The sequence below is a fragment of the Littorina saxatilis genome, linkage group LG2 (assembly GCF_037325665.1).
Source record: "Littorina saxatilis isolate snail1 linkage group LG2, US_GU_Lsax_2.0, whole genome shotgun sequence".
Classification (NCBI taxonomy): domain Eukaryota; kingdom Metazoa; phylum Mollusca; class Gastropoda; order Littorinimorpha; family Littorinidae; genus Littorina; species Littorina saxatilis.
Window position 1 is genome coordinate 59,963,440 of NC_090246.1, and position 16,116 is coordinate 59,979,555.

The window sequence follows — 16,116 nt, forward strand, 5'->3', positions numbered from 1 at the left end:
TCCCCCATATATACGACTAGTGTCTGTCTGTCTGTCTGTCTGTCTGTCTGTTCGCGATGCACGGCCAAAGTTCTCGGTGGATCTTTTTCAAATTTGGACACCGTATTCAGCTACACCCCGGACACAACCTCATCGATGAGATATTTCAACACGTACTCTCAGCGCGCAGCGCTGTGCGCGCTGAACCGATTTTTTTTAATTTTTGTTTTTTGTTTTGTCGGGATCCACTACCAGTAACTCTTTCTTATCTTCTCCAGTGTTTTCAGCCGCGATTATCTCCCTTCCTCCGTGTGGCGTCAATCCATATTCCCGTTACTACGTTACTATTTTTAGAAGGTCACTGCACGTTACTATTTTCAGAAGGTCTCCAGTGTTTTGCGCGTTTATCTCCTTTCCTTCGTGCGCAGATAATTATGCTTACGTGCTCAAAGCAGTTTATATAGATTGGAAGTTTCGGGGAGGGTGCAAAAATGTGTAGACAATAACAATCCATAAAACAAGATGAAGACAAGGGGTCCGAAGAAATTGCATCTGATGCAGCATCAGCATCAGATACTTAAAGGCACACCATGAGGTACAAAACCTTGCTCTCTCATAGCTCACACAAACAAACACACTGATACACACACAAACACTCTCTCTCTCTCTCTCTCTCTCTCTCTCTCTCTCTCTCTCTCTCTCTATGCTGGTGCTTGAGATGTGCTCATCTCCATGAAAAGGGCCCAAGGCCTACTCATTAAAACATTCAGACTTCAGACTTCTCTCTCTCTCTCCGAGTCTCAGTCTCTCAAAGTTTTAGACAGCATTGCCTTTATGTCACATCTTTAGACAGTCTGAGGAGCCCGAACAAAACAAACAAACAAAAAATAAAAAGGGGGGGGGGGAGGGGTATAAGCGGGTAGAGGAGAATAGGAGGAGGAGGAATGAGGAGGATGAGCAGAGAGGAAATGTGGCCCCAGGCGATGTCCCTGGCGGCGCGGACTCAACTCCTTTGTCAACAAAGCATCTTCGCTTGTCCCTGATCTCAGAATTAACAGCCGGGGCCCTAACTTTGTTCCCCTCTGTGTGTTCAAAACCTAGAGCGAAAGCCTCCAAAATCGTTCGTCCAAACTCTTGCCTCAATACAGGCTTTCTCGCAGAAACCGGCCGAGTCGATTTAAAGTGGACCCCCTTTTTTGGTGCACGTCAATGCGTGACCTCTTTTCATAAGGCATTAAGGGGCACATCAGGCCGATACTGATCTGACCACGCAACTCTCGGTCACTGATTGATACTTCAGGACTGAACATTTAATCATCTTCTGGCTTCAGTCGTGCCCATCGTACATCATGAGGAACTATTACTTCAGTTGGTCAACAGGAAACAAATGACTTCAATGGGTCCATGAACGAAGAACTGTCAAACAATCACTGGTTTCATTTTCATTTTGTCCGTTCGCTTACCGTAGACTAACAGTGCGTTCTACAGCCAAAGCTAATCGGGTGTTGTCATAGTAGGCTAAAGCCGGGATTTCTTGTTGTTTCATACCCCGAGAAACATCAAAACACAACATCACGGTCAGTATGAGAAGTAAACATTCTGCTCCCTATTCCCCTAAATCAATCAATAAATCAATCAATCCCCTCTGGAGCAGCGTGGACAACCCAGAGGCAACCTGACAAACCCGACTTTCGATATCCCCCCTCCACTGACAGTACCAAAAGTTATGTTCTTACTCACCATGACTCCTCCCTTTCCCTTGTCCTGTGTTAAATTGCCTGGTGACAAGTTTGTAACCAGATCACATAAATTGCAAGTTCAGTCACACAGACACCCTACTCTTTCCCTTTTCAGTTGCACATACACAATTGCATCTCTGTGAAAGGAAATCCTACTTGTTCCGCGTCCTGTAGCGTGCTGCGAAAGCGGAAACAAACCCCAACACACCAACTTAACAGCGTGAACGTTGTACTGCCACAGTCACTGTGAGCAACTGGCTGCAGCTTACAAATTATAGCAGTCCATCCAGGCTATCTACTAAATTGCACACATTTGTGGGATTAATTAGTCTGACGTCCGTTTTCACAAGGCTGTAAACAGTACAGAGACGCGGCGCGGGGTGTGGCTCGTTAAAATCCTGTACGTTACTAAGGGGACCCGGACTCGGAGGTTTTGAGCACAAGTACATAACATTAACAATGTTCGTAATTGTGATTTCTGCCGCTTTGAAGTAGAACACACAGCAAATACTCGTAAGGCCCCACACGTTCTATACATGTACAAATACTATGTTCGTAAGTATGATTTTAGCTGCTCAAAGCGATCAGACGATGCTGTATGAATTAACATACATGTAAGTGAAGTGATATTAGAACCCAGTTAAAGGGCCATTAAACGACTGTGCTGTCACTTTCATGTAATGGCCAGCACGTGCACACACCGACACGCAAACCGGCGTTTAACGTCACTGAGTTCACACACACACCGTCGTCACACACACACACACACTGACACACACACGACACACACACACACATACACACAACCTGCTAATCAACTACACCGTCGTATTTGAACAAAAGGCTGGGCACGACTTCAAAGGACACAACCAAAACGCACATTGTGCACACTGCGTGCGCATGACGTTCATCAGTCAAGTAATGGCAAGCAACCCATGTTACTGAACTGCCCAAACCAGCCCCGCGTCGGTAATTGAGTGAGGCAAACCGCTTCTGTTTTAAACGCCCTGAACGCAAATAAAACCCAGGGACTGTAGAATTCAATCCATTCCTTGCTGGTTAACTCGACTCTTCGGTCTTTTCATTACGGGCAATCAACTTTCGGCTAACATCTAGCTAATCCGTTCCAACAAGGAAAGCACATCAGCGTGTGCTTAATCTGTAAATCTAATAAAAAATAAAGTTTTGGAAACGGATTCCCCGGCCGCAGTCAGTGGGTTCCGAAACATGTTGGTGTACAGTCGGGCAATTTCAACAACCGCGGTATTGACATCATAGATTTTGACTTACTCGCCCGATCAATTATCGGTGTGACTGTGAGTGACAACGACAAAATCAATCACTGGCAATTGCCGCTCCCATTGAGGCAGGTTTCTGTTTACACAAATGGTGATGCTTTGGGATCACTACAACGATGCTGCTGGATCAATGTCACCATGATTCACGTGGAAAATGTCTCTCACACACACACACACACACACACACACACACAGTTACCCACAACCCCTAAAAATAAAATCCTTCTTAGACAGGTCTATAAACCTTGTGTTCAGGGGAATACTTGAACAACCCTGCATTGGCTGTCGCCTGAAATCTCTCTCTCTCTCTTTCTCTCTGAAAGCAGTGTTTTATGAGTTTCAGCCAGCAAACATGTTTTCGCCAGAGTAACCTTTTTGTCCACACGGACGGAGCACACCGACGGACACATGCTCTGGATGTGAGTCACACACACTGTGACAATCCTTGCCTCCGACACTAACACTAACACAGGGGGGGGGGGGCCCGACACTGCTAACAAACAGCTAGGGTCAGGGATCGTTCTCAACATAAAAGCCAGTTCGGACGGTGTCGGCTCCTTCATGTCAAGTGTTCTGTGTGCTTTTCCGGCGATTTATTGCAGGTAATGTATCATCAACGGGATTCAATGGTCTTATCAACAGGCGTATGAAAGAGGAGCAAACAACAGACAATCCCCTCCTAGTCACTACTCAACACTTTACCGTGTGTCTATGTGCTTTCTTGTCGATGTGTAAACAAGCGGAGAAAGTGCGCTGCGACACTCAGGCTGAAATGACACCGACACCAACCAAGGGATGACACGGCGATGAGGATTGGCACAGGAAACTGAATCCTCTATCAAAACGAAACAGGGGACAACTCGGTATCATAGTGACAGATATCAAAACAAGCACACACACAAACACATGTTATTTCTCTACTCACATGTGCATACATGGGCGCTGTGAGCAGCATGGTGAAAGAAAAACTATCCCAGTTCCTGCGCGCCGCTCATCCCCCAGCATCCGATGTCAGCCACTGAGTCTCTCAGGGCTACCTGAAAAATGTCCCCCTTGCTCAGTCTCTCTCGGCCTCTCTCCTTTTGCCTTACGCCAGCCTAGGATACCTGAGCGAACTGGGTCAGACTCGGACGACAGGAATGCGGGCTTTACCTCGAGGAGTCGCGCAGAGAAGCAAGCAAGGAGCAAGTCCCCAGGTGAAGTGGGGAGGGGGTGTGGGATGGCTAAAAGATGGGGGGAGCCCCGGACAGACAGAGGGGGCGAGGACACACACTAAACACACACTGCGGCCAGCACAAGAAGATTGGACCTTTCTAGGCCTTTGGCCAGAGACTGAGGTGAAGGGGACAGGGCTGACACTGAGAGCAGTGGTGGGCTGTAGTCAGCAGTAGTAATGTCCAGCGGCCTGTGTCGTCCTGCATGCCATCCTCCGCCTCACACACTGACACTCGCCGCACCGACAGACTGTCAACAACACACTGTCACAGTAAACACTTCCTGGCCTTCCGTCCCACAGCGACCACGGCCTTGTCACTGACTCGGTCCCGTTTCCTCTCCCTCCCGTAGTTTTAGCCTGTGTCGACTGGGTCAGGCACACCTGTCACATGTACCGTGCTGCAGCAACTATTTTTTTTCTCAGTCTCTCTGTTTCCCCTTTCTCAGTTTTTGTCTCCTGAATGTTTTGAACTGATATACTTCCTCCGCTGGTTGAAAAGCGCGCGACTGACTGACTCAGTGTGAGACCCGCGACAGGTGTGTTGTATGCACTTTTGGGTCAAAGCGATAAGATCTCCGCTCCGTGCTCCACTGTTATTGTGGAGGTTTTTCATCCTTCATGGCCCATGACTTTTCGCCTGTCAACCACATGCAAATCGATACATACAGCCCTCAGCCCACTGCAGCCAGTGATGATATTCCTCAGACAGCAGCAAAGTGTTTCGTTGTTTCCTAACCGTGCACCACCGACAGTGCGAGAAACGGCGACAGCACAATTATACACAATTTTCTGTTTATAATTGAGACACTCTCACAGGCAAGTCATTATTAAAAAGGTTCCGTCAACAAATATGCAGGGTCACACCACACGACACCCGGTCGCATGTGGAGAGTGAATTATGAGCCAGACAACACATAAAAGAGAACAAAAATATCCCTCTAAACCGTAACACCGCCCTTGTTACACGAAGAAAGGTGCTCACAGCCAGAAAAAAAAGACTTCAACAGGCATTCAACTGCAGCTGTTGGGCAGCTCAAGTTTAAAAGAAACTATAGACCTGCTACGTGCGTGATCATCAGTTTCACCTGTTCTGTCTGACAAAAGGTGTGCAAGTGACACACACGCTGAGTGACTGAGAGTGAGTGGTATACAGTCGTGTTCGACACAATACCTACTATGTACTGTCTGTCAATGGGAACGCACATTACTGTCTTTACTGCCTTTTATTGCCTCTTGAGCGTGTAGCCCGCTGTTGACTTCATTGCCGTCTGTCCCCGAGTCCCATGGGACCACTAGGACGAGTGTCTCACCACAATGACACTGTTTTCAATTAACCTGTGTGTGAAAGATATTGAACGACCCACTGTGAGTCCGTGTGTGTGTCACAGTGTGTGTGCGTGTGGTGTGTCACAGTGCATTGTACGTGTATTCTTTCTTTATTTGTGTTGAACGTAGTTTTTCTTCAGTGTTTTCCGGTACAACATCACTGGCGCAGCATGCCCACAGATCGATCAGACCAGCATGTCATAACTTCTCACAAAGCCTTGCACAAGTGTGCTCGACAACCGGAGTGCATACAAAGGAAAAATATCATTGCCAGTCAGAAGTTGACGATACAATATAAAACAGAATGTTTTCCTTGTCCGCAGCACTTCACCAATGCACTGAAGTAGAAAAACAAAGCTGACAAGCCTCTCCAGAACAGTTAGTCACTGACGCAGAACAAGCCTTTTACTAGTTTAATAAATTATAAAAACTCGGTCTTGATTCTCAAGAGTCAGTTAAATGACATGACACTGTGCTTGGGACAGGTCAGGCGTACTTTAGAGTAGTCACACACTAGGGGGGAATACAAATGACACAGTAAAGGAAAACATCTTCACATGATGATTTTTTTTAATATTCGAAGACAGGCGAACAGCTGTCGCTCAGTCGGCCTGTCATTTCCCCAAGGCAAAGAGGCACGGCTGTCATTCACGAGTTAGTTCCCGTTAATCGCCACAACGCAGAAGGGGGAACAGGTCTTGGTACGCTAGCGGTTGAATGTAACGTTTTGTTGTTGTTGTTGTTTGTTTGTTTTTCACATAAAAGCCAAGACGTGAAGCGCTCTCAGAGCTCAATCATCCTCTACACACACCCTCCTCCCTGCCTGTCTCAGTCTCGCTTTTTAGGCTTGGGTGATGACGCTTTAGCCAAAAAGCGCTCTTAGTCTTACCCGACTTATGTTTTTAATAAGTTACCGAGTTGGTTACACTTGCAGTGTAATCATTTCTAGATAATGACCAGAGAAAAAGACAAAGAGCATGACAGAGACATTTAGAGTGAGAGAAAGGAAGAGAAATATGCAAGGTATACGACGTACAAACTTGTAGTCAAAGTCAAAGTTATCAGTTTCAGATCAGTCAGAACTGGAATCTTCTGCATTCCATCGTACATGCATATTGCGCCTGTTATCATAACTCATCAGAATGTAAATTAGAACCAGGTTAAAAATGTGTTTTGGTAAAAAAAAAAGAAAGGTTCAAATTGTTATTTGCAATGCACCTCTAATGGTCTTCCACTTGGTGAAAATTTGATCATAGTGCAGCTTGGCTTTTGCTGTAGATGTACAGTTCAACACTGGTGAGGTCCCAAAGACAACTTCTCTCAGCCCAAGTTTTGGCCTCCGGAAAGTGAATAGTTTAAAAATTGGAAACGCATTAAACTTTAAATATAACAAAAACTGAGAAAACTGCTAAATAATGTAACAAAATAAGCAAATGCTTATTACCACACCCCTTCGTCATGTGTCCCCCCCCCCCCCCCCCCCCCCATAGAAGACTCCCTCTCTTTTTATCCTAAGAATATCTCCAAAACAAACCTGCCCCACCCGCATCTTACCACCATCAGTAACCTCATACTCAACACCATCCACATTTTAAGAAAATAAAGAGCAAATAATGGAGAAAAACACCATCATAATTTATTTATTTTTGGACCCAGTTCCATCCAAGTTGACAGGAGTGACATTGGCCTAGAAGAAAAAAAGTGTACTCATACACTTGAGGGACCACATTTCCCACACAATGACATCATAAAATGATGTCATCACCACTAGTCTAGCCAAAACTAAATTATTCCCAGAGGCTAAGATGTGACCTCAAATCAAACAATGACATCATTGTTATGATGAAGAGGAGACTTATTTTCTTGATAGCTCAGTGGATATTTTTAGTAGTGATAGATCTATAGATCTATCTTCTGCAGCAAACATGTTCATGCTGTGACCTTGAAATTCGAGGGGAAAAAAAGCCAAATTTGGGTCATATCTGGAGATCATCCAAACCTACAACAAAGTGTAATTAGGAGGCTGAAGCTTTAAAAACATAAGTGAAATCCCAAATGGTAAGTGTTTATAAACCTAAAACGACCCCACTGTGACCCCAACATTTGATAAGGGTCGACCAAACTGGGGTCATGTCAGGAGATCATCAATCCACAGAAGTGTGCAAAGTTTCAAAGCTCTAGCTTCAAAAACATCGGAGATAACCTCCACGTTAAGTTTTTTGTCTATGCTCAACACAGATGGCCAGCTCATTCCAAAGACTCTCCAATTACTCAGGGGAGTCCAACAATCTCATAAACCTAAACCCCTCCCCCCAAAAAAACAAAAAATAAAACAACCAACCAACCCCAACAACAACCCATTAGGTAGTAAATAACTGTTCAAAAGCCATTCTGCAGCCTTCATTTTCTTCAATCAAACTTTGATCAATAACACCAAATATTATTTGTCACAATTTGAAAGACTGGCCACAAGAATCTATTTTCCAACAAAAGTAGTGTTATTAGTCCTTTTTGACCCCTGACATTAGTAAATACAAAGAAAATCCAAACAGGATAGATAAGTGTGTAAGTGTTGAGCAGGTCGACTCCTTTAGATTCAGTTTAGGCACAATCATCTCGAGCGACCTCACATGGGACAAAAACACAGAGCCCATTATCAAGAAGTGTCATCAGAGGCTTCACTTCCTTAGACAGCTGAAGAAATTTAGACTGAACCAAGCCATCCAAAAGCAGTTCTATAGGGCTACTGTAGAAAGCATTCTGTGTTTTTCAGTCACCGTGTGGTTTAGCGGTGCCAGTGCTAGGAACAAGGAAGAGCTGGAGCGCATTGTCAGACAAGCGTCTCGTATTGTGGGTTGCGAACTTCCGTCAGTCGCCTCACTGTACAGCTCACGTTTAGCAAAGAGAGTTAGGGGTATAGTGGCAGACTCATCTCACCCAGCCAGCCATCTGTTCGAGCCCCTCCCATCAGGCAAGCGCTTCCGCGCTCTGAAGAGCAGGACTTCTCGTTTCAGGAACAGTTTCTTTCCTGAGGCAGTCCTTGCGGCCTCAATGGTGGATCGTTAGATCTGTTAGATCTGTGATATGTGTCAGCTACAGTTTTGAAATGGATCGAGTATCCTTAAATGAAATATCTTAATAGATATAAGGGTTGTGTCCTTTGAATAACTGTGTCAGCATGTACTCGGATTTATTATATTGATGATTATATTTTTAGATATGATTTTAGGGAATTCATTTATCTTTATCCATGCAACCTGTGATTACTCCTGTCAAATTGGTGCTAAAAGAACAACCAGTCCGTTTTGAACTGTCTGGTTGGTATACACACGTAAATAGGCCCAGTGAAATTGAACACTTTATCTGTACATATTTATTATGATATATGCGTGTGGAAGGAGTGTGAAGTTTTATGCATACACCATAACAAAATCCTGTGCTTTGCATTTGGTAAATAAACTGTTTGACTTGACTTGACTGACTTGGATAAACCAATTACTTAAAATAAACCAAGAAAATGATCCTGTAACAATTATAGTACAAGCATTACATGACCAGAACAGATTCATAAGCCAGGGGTCAATTCAAATGAAAGAGAAACAGTTGTGTTACTTCTTAGGTTACAGCTGTTACACTTACAGGTAAAGGTACTGGTCAGTTTGTTTGTTTGTTTATGGGCTGAAACTCCCACGGCTTTTACGTGTATGACTGATTTTAACCCGCCATTTAGGCAGCCATACGCCGCTTTCGGAGGAAGCATGCTGGGTATTTTCGTGTTTCTATAACCCACCGAACTCTGACATGGATTACAGGATCTTTTTCGTGCGCACTTGGTCTTGTGCTTGCGTGTACACACGGGGGTGTTCGGACACCGAGGAGAGTCTGCACACAAATTTGACTCTGAGAAATAAATCTCTCGCCGAACGTGGGGACGAACTCACGCTGACAGCGGCCAACTGGATACAAATCCAGCGCGCTACCGACTGAGCTACATCCCCGCCCGTACTGGTCAGTAAGTCACTGCAATATATGGGTCAATATTTTTCTGGATTACTGACCTGACTTACAAACTAAGGTCAACAAAGAGCATTCAGTGTGCTTCAATGGTAAAAAAACACCTCACAACATAACCTCGATCTTTACAATATATAAATTATATCTTTTGCTCTGCTTAAATTTACAATGGGAAATAAGGCCAAGTTCTAACAAAATTTGAAACCAGTGTACGGTGTAGTACAATTCCCTGGGCATTTTCCATCACCTTCTCCCAACCCCTTTGCAACAATGGCCTATGGTTCTTTCACACAAATCATAGTTTTATATTCTCACGAACTTGCAGTTACCCAGAAGGAAACATTTGCACAAACAATTGCTCTACAATTACAACTGAAACTAATTTGCGCGCCCCAGGACACCAAAATATGACAACGTCAAACCTTGTCAATTCATAAAAACACTGTAAGTGTAAGTGTAATCAACTTAAGCCTGCTGGTGTGCAACGCATCAACCTGATAAAATTAAATCCCTTTAACACCCTGATCAAAATAGTTAGTTTTTTTCGGTAGAGGTTGGTTTGCCAAACGAGGTTCAACATAATGTCTACAATTACAAAGATTTTCTGATCACTCGTATTATAAATTAAAAACTCATTCGTCAGATTAAGTCATGTATTCTATGATATATAATCACTTCAAACAGTTTTTATAAATTTGTCTTACAAAATATATTCGTTAGCCTACTGCCCAGCCTTTTTTTTCCCCTAACAAGAACTTAGAATGATAGATATGACTAATGAACACACACTGACACTGGCACACAAGTTCTGGGCTTTGAGGTCTAAGCTGAGGCACAACAGATGCAAAATTGAAGATTTTCAAGAAGTTTTCAAAACTATTTTCAAAGGCACAAGTTTACTTCAGAAGAAAATCAAATGAGCTGAGTTTACTCATTTTCGCGTCTGATTGCCATCAAAGCCCTTTTCAATAATTCTGAGCAAATAATTTAATAAATGAACATCATTCTACATGTACAGTGTTCTCAAATCATGCGATGGCCAAGTCTCACATTAAAGTTTTTACAAGAGTAACAATGGTGTAGTTACTGACTAAGGGCAGAGTAAGGCACTACCTGACTACAGCTCAAATCATGATTAAAGTATCAAGGTTGCAAGAAGTAAGAGAAGAATGCATAACACCAGCACACACACAAAAAAACACCTGAAAACATGCATCAGACACAGAGTAAGTTATTTTTCTTCTCAAAATGTATTAACTACGTGGATTATAATTCACACTATGTTAAACTTTAGGAGATATTGGTTTTCAGTACGCTGTCTTAAACTGATTTTTTCTCCTACTGTAGACAGATTTTGTTTAATCTTCTGAACACAGAGGCATTGGCAATTGTGATGTCAAAATGGTTACGTTCATGTGTTGGACTGTAAAACCATCAATAGCTCATTGTATGTCCATTCCCCACTTAATTCTGTAGAAAGAGTCAAGGAAAGCAACAACAAAAACAACAACAACTTCAGATTACCTTCTGCATAGCAAAAACTGTGAAGTAACCTCTGCCTCTGACACATGTATACAAAAGCACAAGAACAACTATAGAGTTTTCCCCTTCACATTCACACTCTACAAGACCTCTTCGCTATTTCCGCCCTCTCCCCCTCTCCCAATCCCCTCACCACTCTTCAAGTGTGTGGAGACACACACTATACTCCACATTTGTCAGACTTGTAATTGAGGCCTGGTCAGGACTGAGCGATGACAGAACCAAACCATTATACAATCATCTCCGACTCTCCAAATATTGTAAACACAGAATCAATTGTATGCGGAGATGCAGATAAGAAACCCAAAAACAAAACAAAAACACACACATCCCACCCAACAACATCCATCAACTCAATGCACATCATCATCATTATTGAGTGATATATTATACTCAGTCATAATTATGGTATATATATATAAAGACACAGGGTTATTTTGCAGCATCTAGTCTATTTTTCTGCATAATTTCTTATTAATGAGCAATTTCTGATTTGCTTTAACTATGCTTTTCATCTAGATAGTTCCACAATTTTTTAGTAATGCTTGTCCGACATCATATTTGTGTTATTTTACTACTACGTAGGGCGCGTAATATAAGCGTTCGCTCGAGTTCGTGTCCCTATTGTTTATCGTTGTATTATTGTATCATGTTTGATTTAATAAAACATTGTTTAAACCAAGAGAGAATGAGTGTGTTCATACTGATGCATAACATTTTTTTCGCAAATCTTATTTTGATTTTTGTTTACATGAATACATCTTATTACTCTTGAGTTACCAGTTTGGTAAAATTTATAGTCATCTAATGGAATGGAATGATTCTAATTCAGTAAGAATTGGACTTAGGCCACAAAAAAATAGGTGTGGTTAAGGTAACATATAGCCCAAAAAATAGGGTAGGAAGGTAGGCATTAGGCAATCACTTTTTTTTTTTAACTTTTTTTTCTAATGTGTACAAATGATTAAACCCACTTGACAGGGAAATAAGTGTGCGACTCGAGCGCTGTCGCTTTCATTGCGTTTTCTGCACTCGCTTTTTTTGTTTTGTTTTTGTTTTGACAAATGTAATAAAAAGTTATAGGGTCGGCCCCTAAAAATAGGGTAGGTCGGGTTACCGTAACCACACCTATTTTTTTTTAGGCCTTATTTGGTGATACATGCTGCTAATCAACCCATCTTGGCATGCGCATTTACATCAATTTTATTAAAAGTATTTAATGAACAGCTGTCAATTTATTCTTGAAACCAAATTTAAGACACCTATGATAACAAGCACGATTTTAGATTTAGCCGTATACCTAGTATACCTTTACTATAGTTATTGCATGGTGCCTCGATGCTTGCCTGCAGACAAATGTGTGAACTGAGTTACTATGACAACCCTCTTTTTCATAAATAAAACCCCACAAACTTGGTTGCTCAGTCAGTCAGTGACCAGTCATAGATCTGCTAAGTGAACATTCCCCAAGGTGATTCTGAGGCTCATTTGTTTTCACTCAATCAACTCAAAGAAAGGTTGCTATTATAATAGGCACTTGAAATAGCAGATGCCGGGTTTGTGTGTATGGCTATGACTTTGAAGTTCACAACAGTGAAACTAGAAATAGAATGAAAGATTACATGTGAAATAGAAAATCTTGAAACAAAAAAAATGAAGAAGAAAATGCTCAGTTTGTCCATTCTCTCTTGATGTGGCTGTGAAATTGAAATATCTCACTTACTAAAATAACCTTTACCAAACTCCACATGAACTCAAAAGTCTAAAATAAGATTGTCATGCTGTACTTGACTGACAAGAGTGATCTCACGGTCACTTTCAGTTCAATCACTCATCCGACACTCTCTCTCCCCCTCTCTCTCTCTCTCGCTCCTTGCTCAGTCAAGAATCTTCAACAGATGTAAACAATCTGTGAAATCTACTTCTGGCACCGATTATTTACACTCGAAAGTAGAAAGCAAACTTCTAAGTTCTAACGGCAAAACCAACAGCGAGTCGCGTGCTGCGGCTCTATTGTAAGGAAAAGCCCAAACAACTTCACGATTCACTGCCTTCCGTACCGCCGCTCGTGTTTACTTGGCAAACGAGAAAGAAAAGAACTAGCTGGTAGCCTAAACCTTTTCAGTCAAACACCTGTCAATCATAATCAGTGAAATTGATCGGTTGCAGTTCTGTCACTGAACTTACCTCGCCGTTGGTGTGGTTCTCTTTGTTCTCCACATCAGGACTAGCACTCCTCTTGCCGTTCAACTGAACTGTCTGCGTACCTGAACACTCTTTCATCACAGGGAAGTCTCTTTTTCCTTCACAGTTATACATTTTGTACATTTTATCCTCTAGATTCGGTGGAGCGCTTCCAACAACATGTGTCATAGTCTCCGCCATGTTGACAAAACCAATCACGCAAAGGCCGTTGACTGTGACAAGAGAGCAGCTGTCCCACTCTCAGGACCGAGCGAAGAACATCTAACTTGCCTCGCAAAATCGCTTATAGCCGTTGGTAAGCACGCGTTTCCGCACAACTGCATCCGCTCCCTTATCAATGTGGGTTTTACTATGCGGCAGATCCACTTGGGTCATCGGTTCCTCGTTCACGTTACTCAGATTCGACAGCCGTCCCCTTGACGAAGTGATGACAATGCCCGGATGTTGGGGAAGATGAAAGGTTTTGTTTTCTGTGGAGACACTGTTCCCACCTGCGGGCCGGCAGGTTCTGATTGGCCGTGCCCGCTGATCGATTCACAATGACTGAGAGTCGGACCCGTCCATGTGCTTTGCCGCCACCGCTATGGCACGACGGCTATTTTGGGGGCAGGGCTCACAAACTCCATCACAAACTGCACACACACGCAAGGTACCTTCCCCCTTTCGATATCGGCACTTGTCACAAACTACGTGATGTAATCCGTTGTTTGAATCTAATCGATATCGTGTATTTTCAGTGTTGCAGATAAACGGAGTTGACGTTAGATTCAGTTGATCAGCTAAAAAAAGAAAGAAAAAGTGATCAGCTAAATGAACAGATAAAAGACAACAGATCCACAAAATGGTTGAAAAAAGGCAGTTTTAAGTGAACAAAGCTGCACCTTGACCTTATTGTGAAATAAAATTAAAAAAATCTTTCTTTCTGTCTGTTTTTTCTCTTTCGTTCTTTTCCTTAATTCTCTTTTTCTTCTTCTGAGTTTTGTTCTTCTTCTTTTCTTTTGCTGCCGATTTAAAACACGTCTTAATACACTGAATTAATTAGTCCTACTTATACTTTATAGTGACCACCACGTGACAAGTGTGACAATGACATTAGCCTCCAATGTTTTACTAACAATCATTGATTAATCACTCTGAACTGACATACCTAAATCGGTCAAAATGGATCTAAGCCTGGTCACATTCAACTGGATGTTGAACTCAGAATGATAACTAATGGAAGAAAACCGTGTTTATGCCTTTTCGGTGGTCTCGCCATACACACTGGTTTTAAGAGACCTACTTACATAAATGACTCTACTGTTACAATTTATTTTAAAAAATTTATCGGCGTTTTATTTACTCTCTTTCAGTGTTTCATTTAAACAAGATTCCACACAATGGAAACCGAAATGATATGGTAATAAAAGGAAACACAAAAATGTTACGAAAAAAATAACCTATTACGTGACCCAGACATATACAACAAATTACACTGGCAATCAGGGTGTTGGACATAACAATACTGATATACTATCAAACACACAGAGAAATTTTTTGATACATGTATGTAAACCTAGATCTAAACCGCCGGTAAAGGACGGGTCGTCGACAATTGTAAACCAGAGTAAGAGAACAAATAAAGTGCGCGAGCAAATTTCTGTACATTGACATAAATGTATTGTGCATGCAGTGCTGGTCAATTTCAACGAGTTAAATGTCATTGAGGTGGCCATGATTTGTGACACGTACACATAATATATACATATGGGAATTAGAAGGAAAGTGAAACTTTTTCTTTACATCTAACTGTCACAGTTCCTTTCGCCCCCCCCCCCCCCCTCTCCCCCCTCTCCCCCCCCCCCCTTCCTATTTCTTTGTTTTTTGAGTAAACCAACAAATGTGTGCAACTTAAAGGGAAGTTAATGACAGATTTTTTGTGTGAAACAATGGTCTATCTTGACTAACATAATTAGCTGGAAGTGAAAGCAAGAACAGTTCTATATTTCCTGTTTTTCATACACCCACTTTTAATTGTTCGGGTTGTATGTGTGCCTTTGTAACACGATTATCAACCATTGCGTTGGAGAGCCTAAGTCGCACTTGTAGCGTATTAATCAACGGTACCGACACATAAGTAACAAGTCGCGTAAGGCGAAAATACAATATTTAGTCAAGTAGCTGTCGAACTCACAGAATGAAACTGAACGCAATGCCATTTTTCAGCAAGACCGTATACTCGAAGCATCGTCAGTCCACCGCTCATGGCAAAGGCAGTGAAATTGACAAGAAGAGCGGGGTAGTAGTTGCGCTAAGAAGGATAGCACGCTTTTCTGTACCTCTCTTCGTTTTAACTTTCTGAGCGTGTTTTTAATCCAAACATATCATATCTATATGTTTTTGGAATCAGGAACCGACAAGGAATAAGATGAAAGTGTTTTTAAATTGATTTGGACAATTTAATTTTGATAATAATTTTTATATATTTAATTTTCAGAGCTTGTTTTTAATCCAAATATAACATATTTATATGTTTTTGGAATCAGAAAATGATGGAGAATAAGATGAAGGTTTTATAAAGTTTTTTGGTTTTTTTACAATTTTCAGATTTTTAATGACCAAAGTCATTAATTAATTTTTAAGCCACCAAGCTGAAATGCAATACCGAAGTCCGGGCTTTGTCGAAGATTGCTTGACCAAAATTTCAATCAATTTGGTTGAAAAATGAGGGCGTGACAGTGCCGCCTCAACTTTCACGAAAAGCCGGATATGACGTCATCAAAGACATTTATCAAACAAATGAAAAAAACGTTCGGGG

At 42.0% G+C, this 16,116-nt stretch overlaps 1 protein-coding gene across 13 annotated transcripts in view; it reads right to left on the reverse strand.

Moving 5' to 3' along the window:
- The window catches only part of LOC138959406 (RNA binding protein fox-1 homolog 2-like), a 71,417-nt gene extending 57,530 nt beyond the window's left edge, over window positions 1-13,887 (reverse strand). For 2 of the 13 annotated variants that reach the window (XM_070330879.1, XM_070330874.1), the window contains exon 1: window positions 13,302-13,881. In XM_070330879.1, coding sequence (XP_070186980.1) covers window positions 13,302-13,499 — 198 coding nt within the window. In that variant the 5' untranslated portion in view covers window positions 13,500-13,881. Of the gene's footprint in view, window positions 1-1,719; window positions 1,949-3,941; window positions 4,299-11,096; window positions 11,182-13,301 lie in introns of those variants that run through there. The other 11 variants (XM_070330876.1, XM_070330875.1, XM_070330882.1 and 8 more) reach the window with 10 other exon arrangements.
- Between the last annotated feature and the right edge of the window lie 2,229 nt (window positions 13,888-16,116).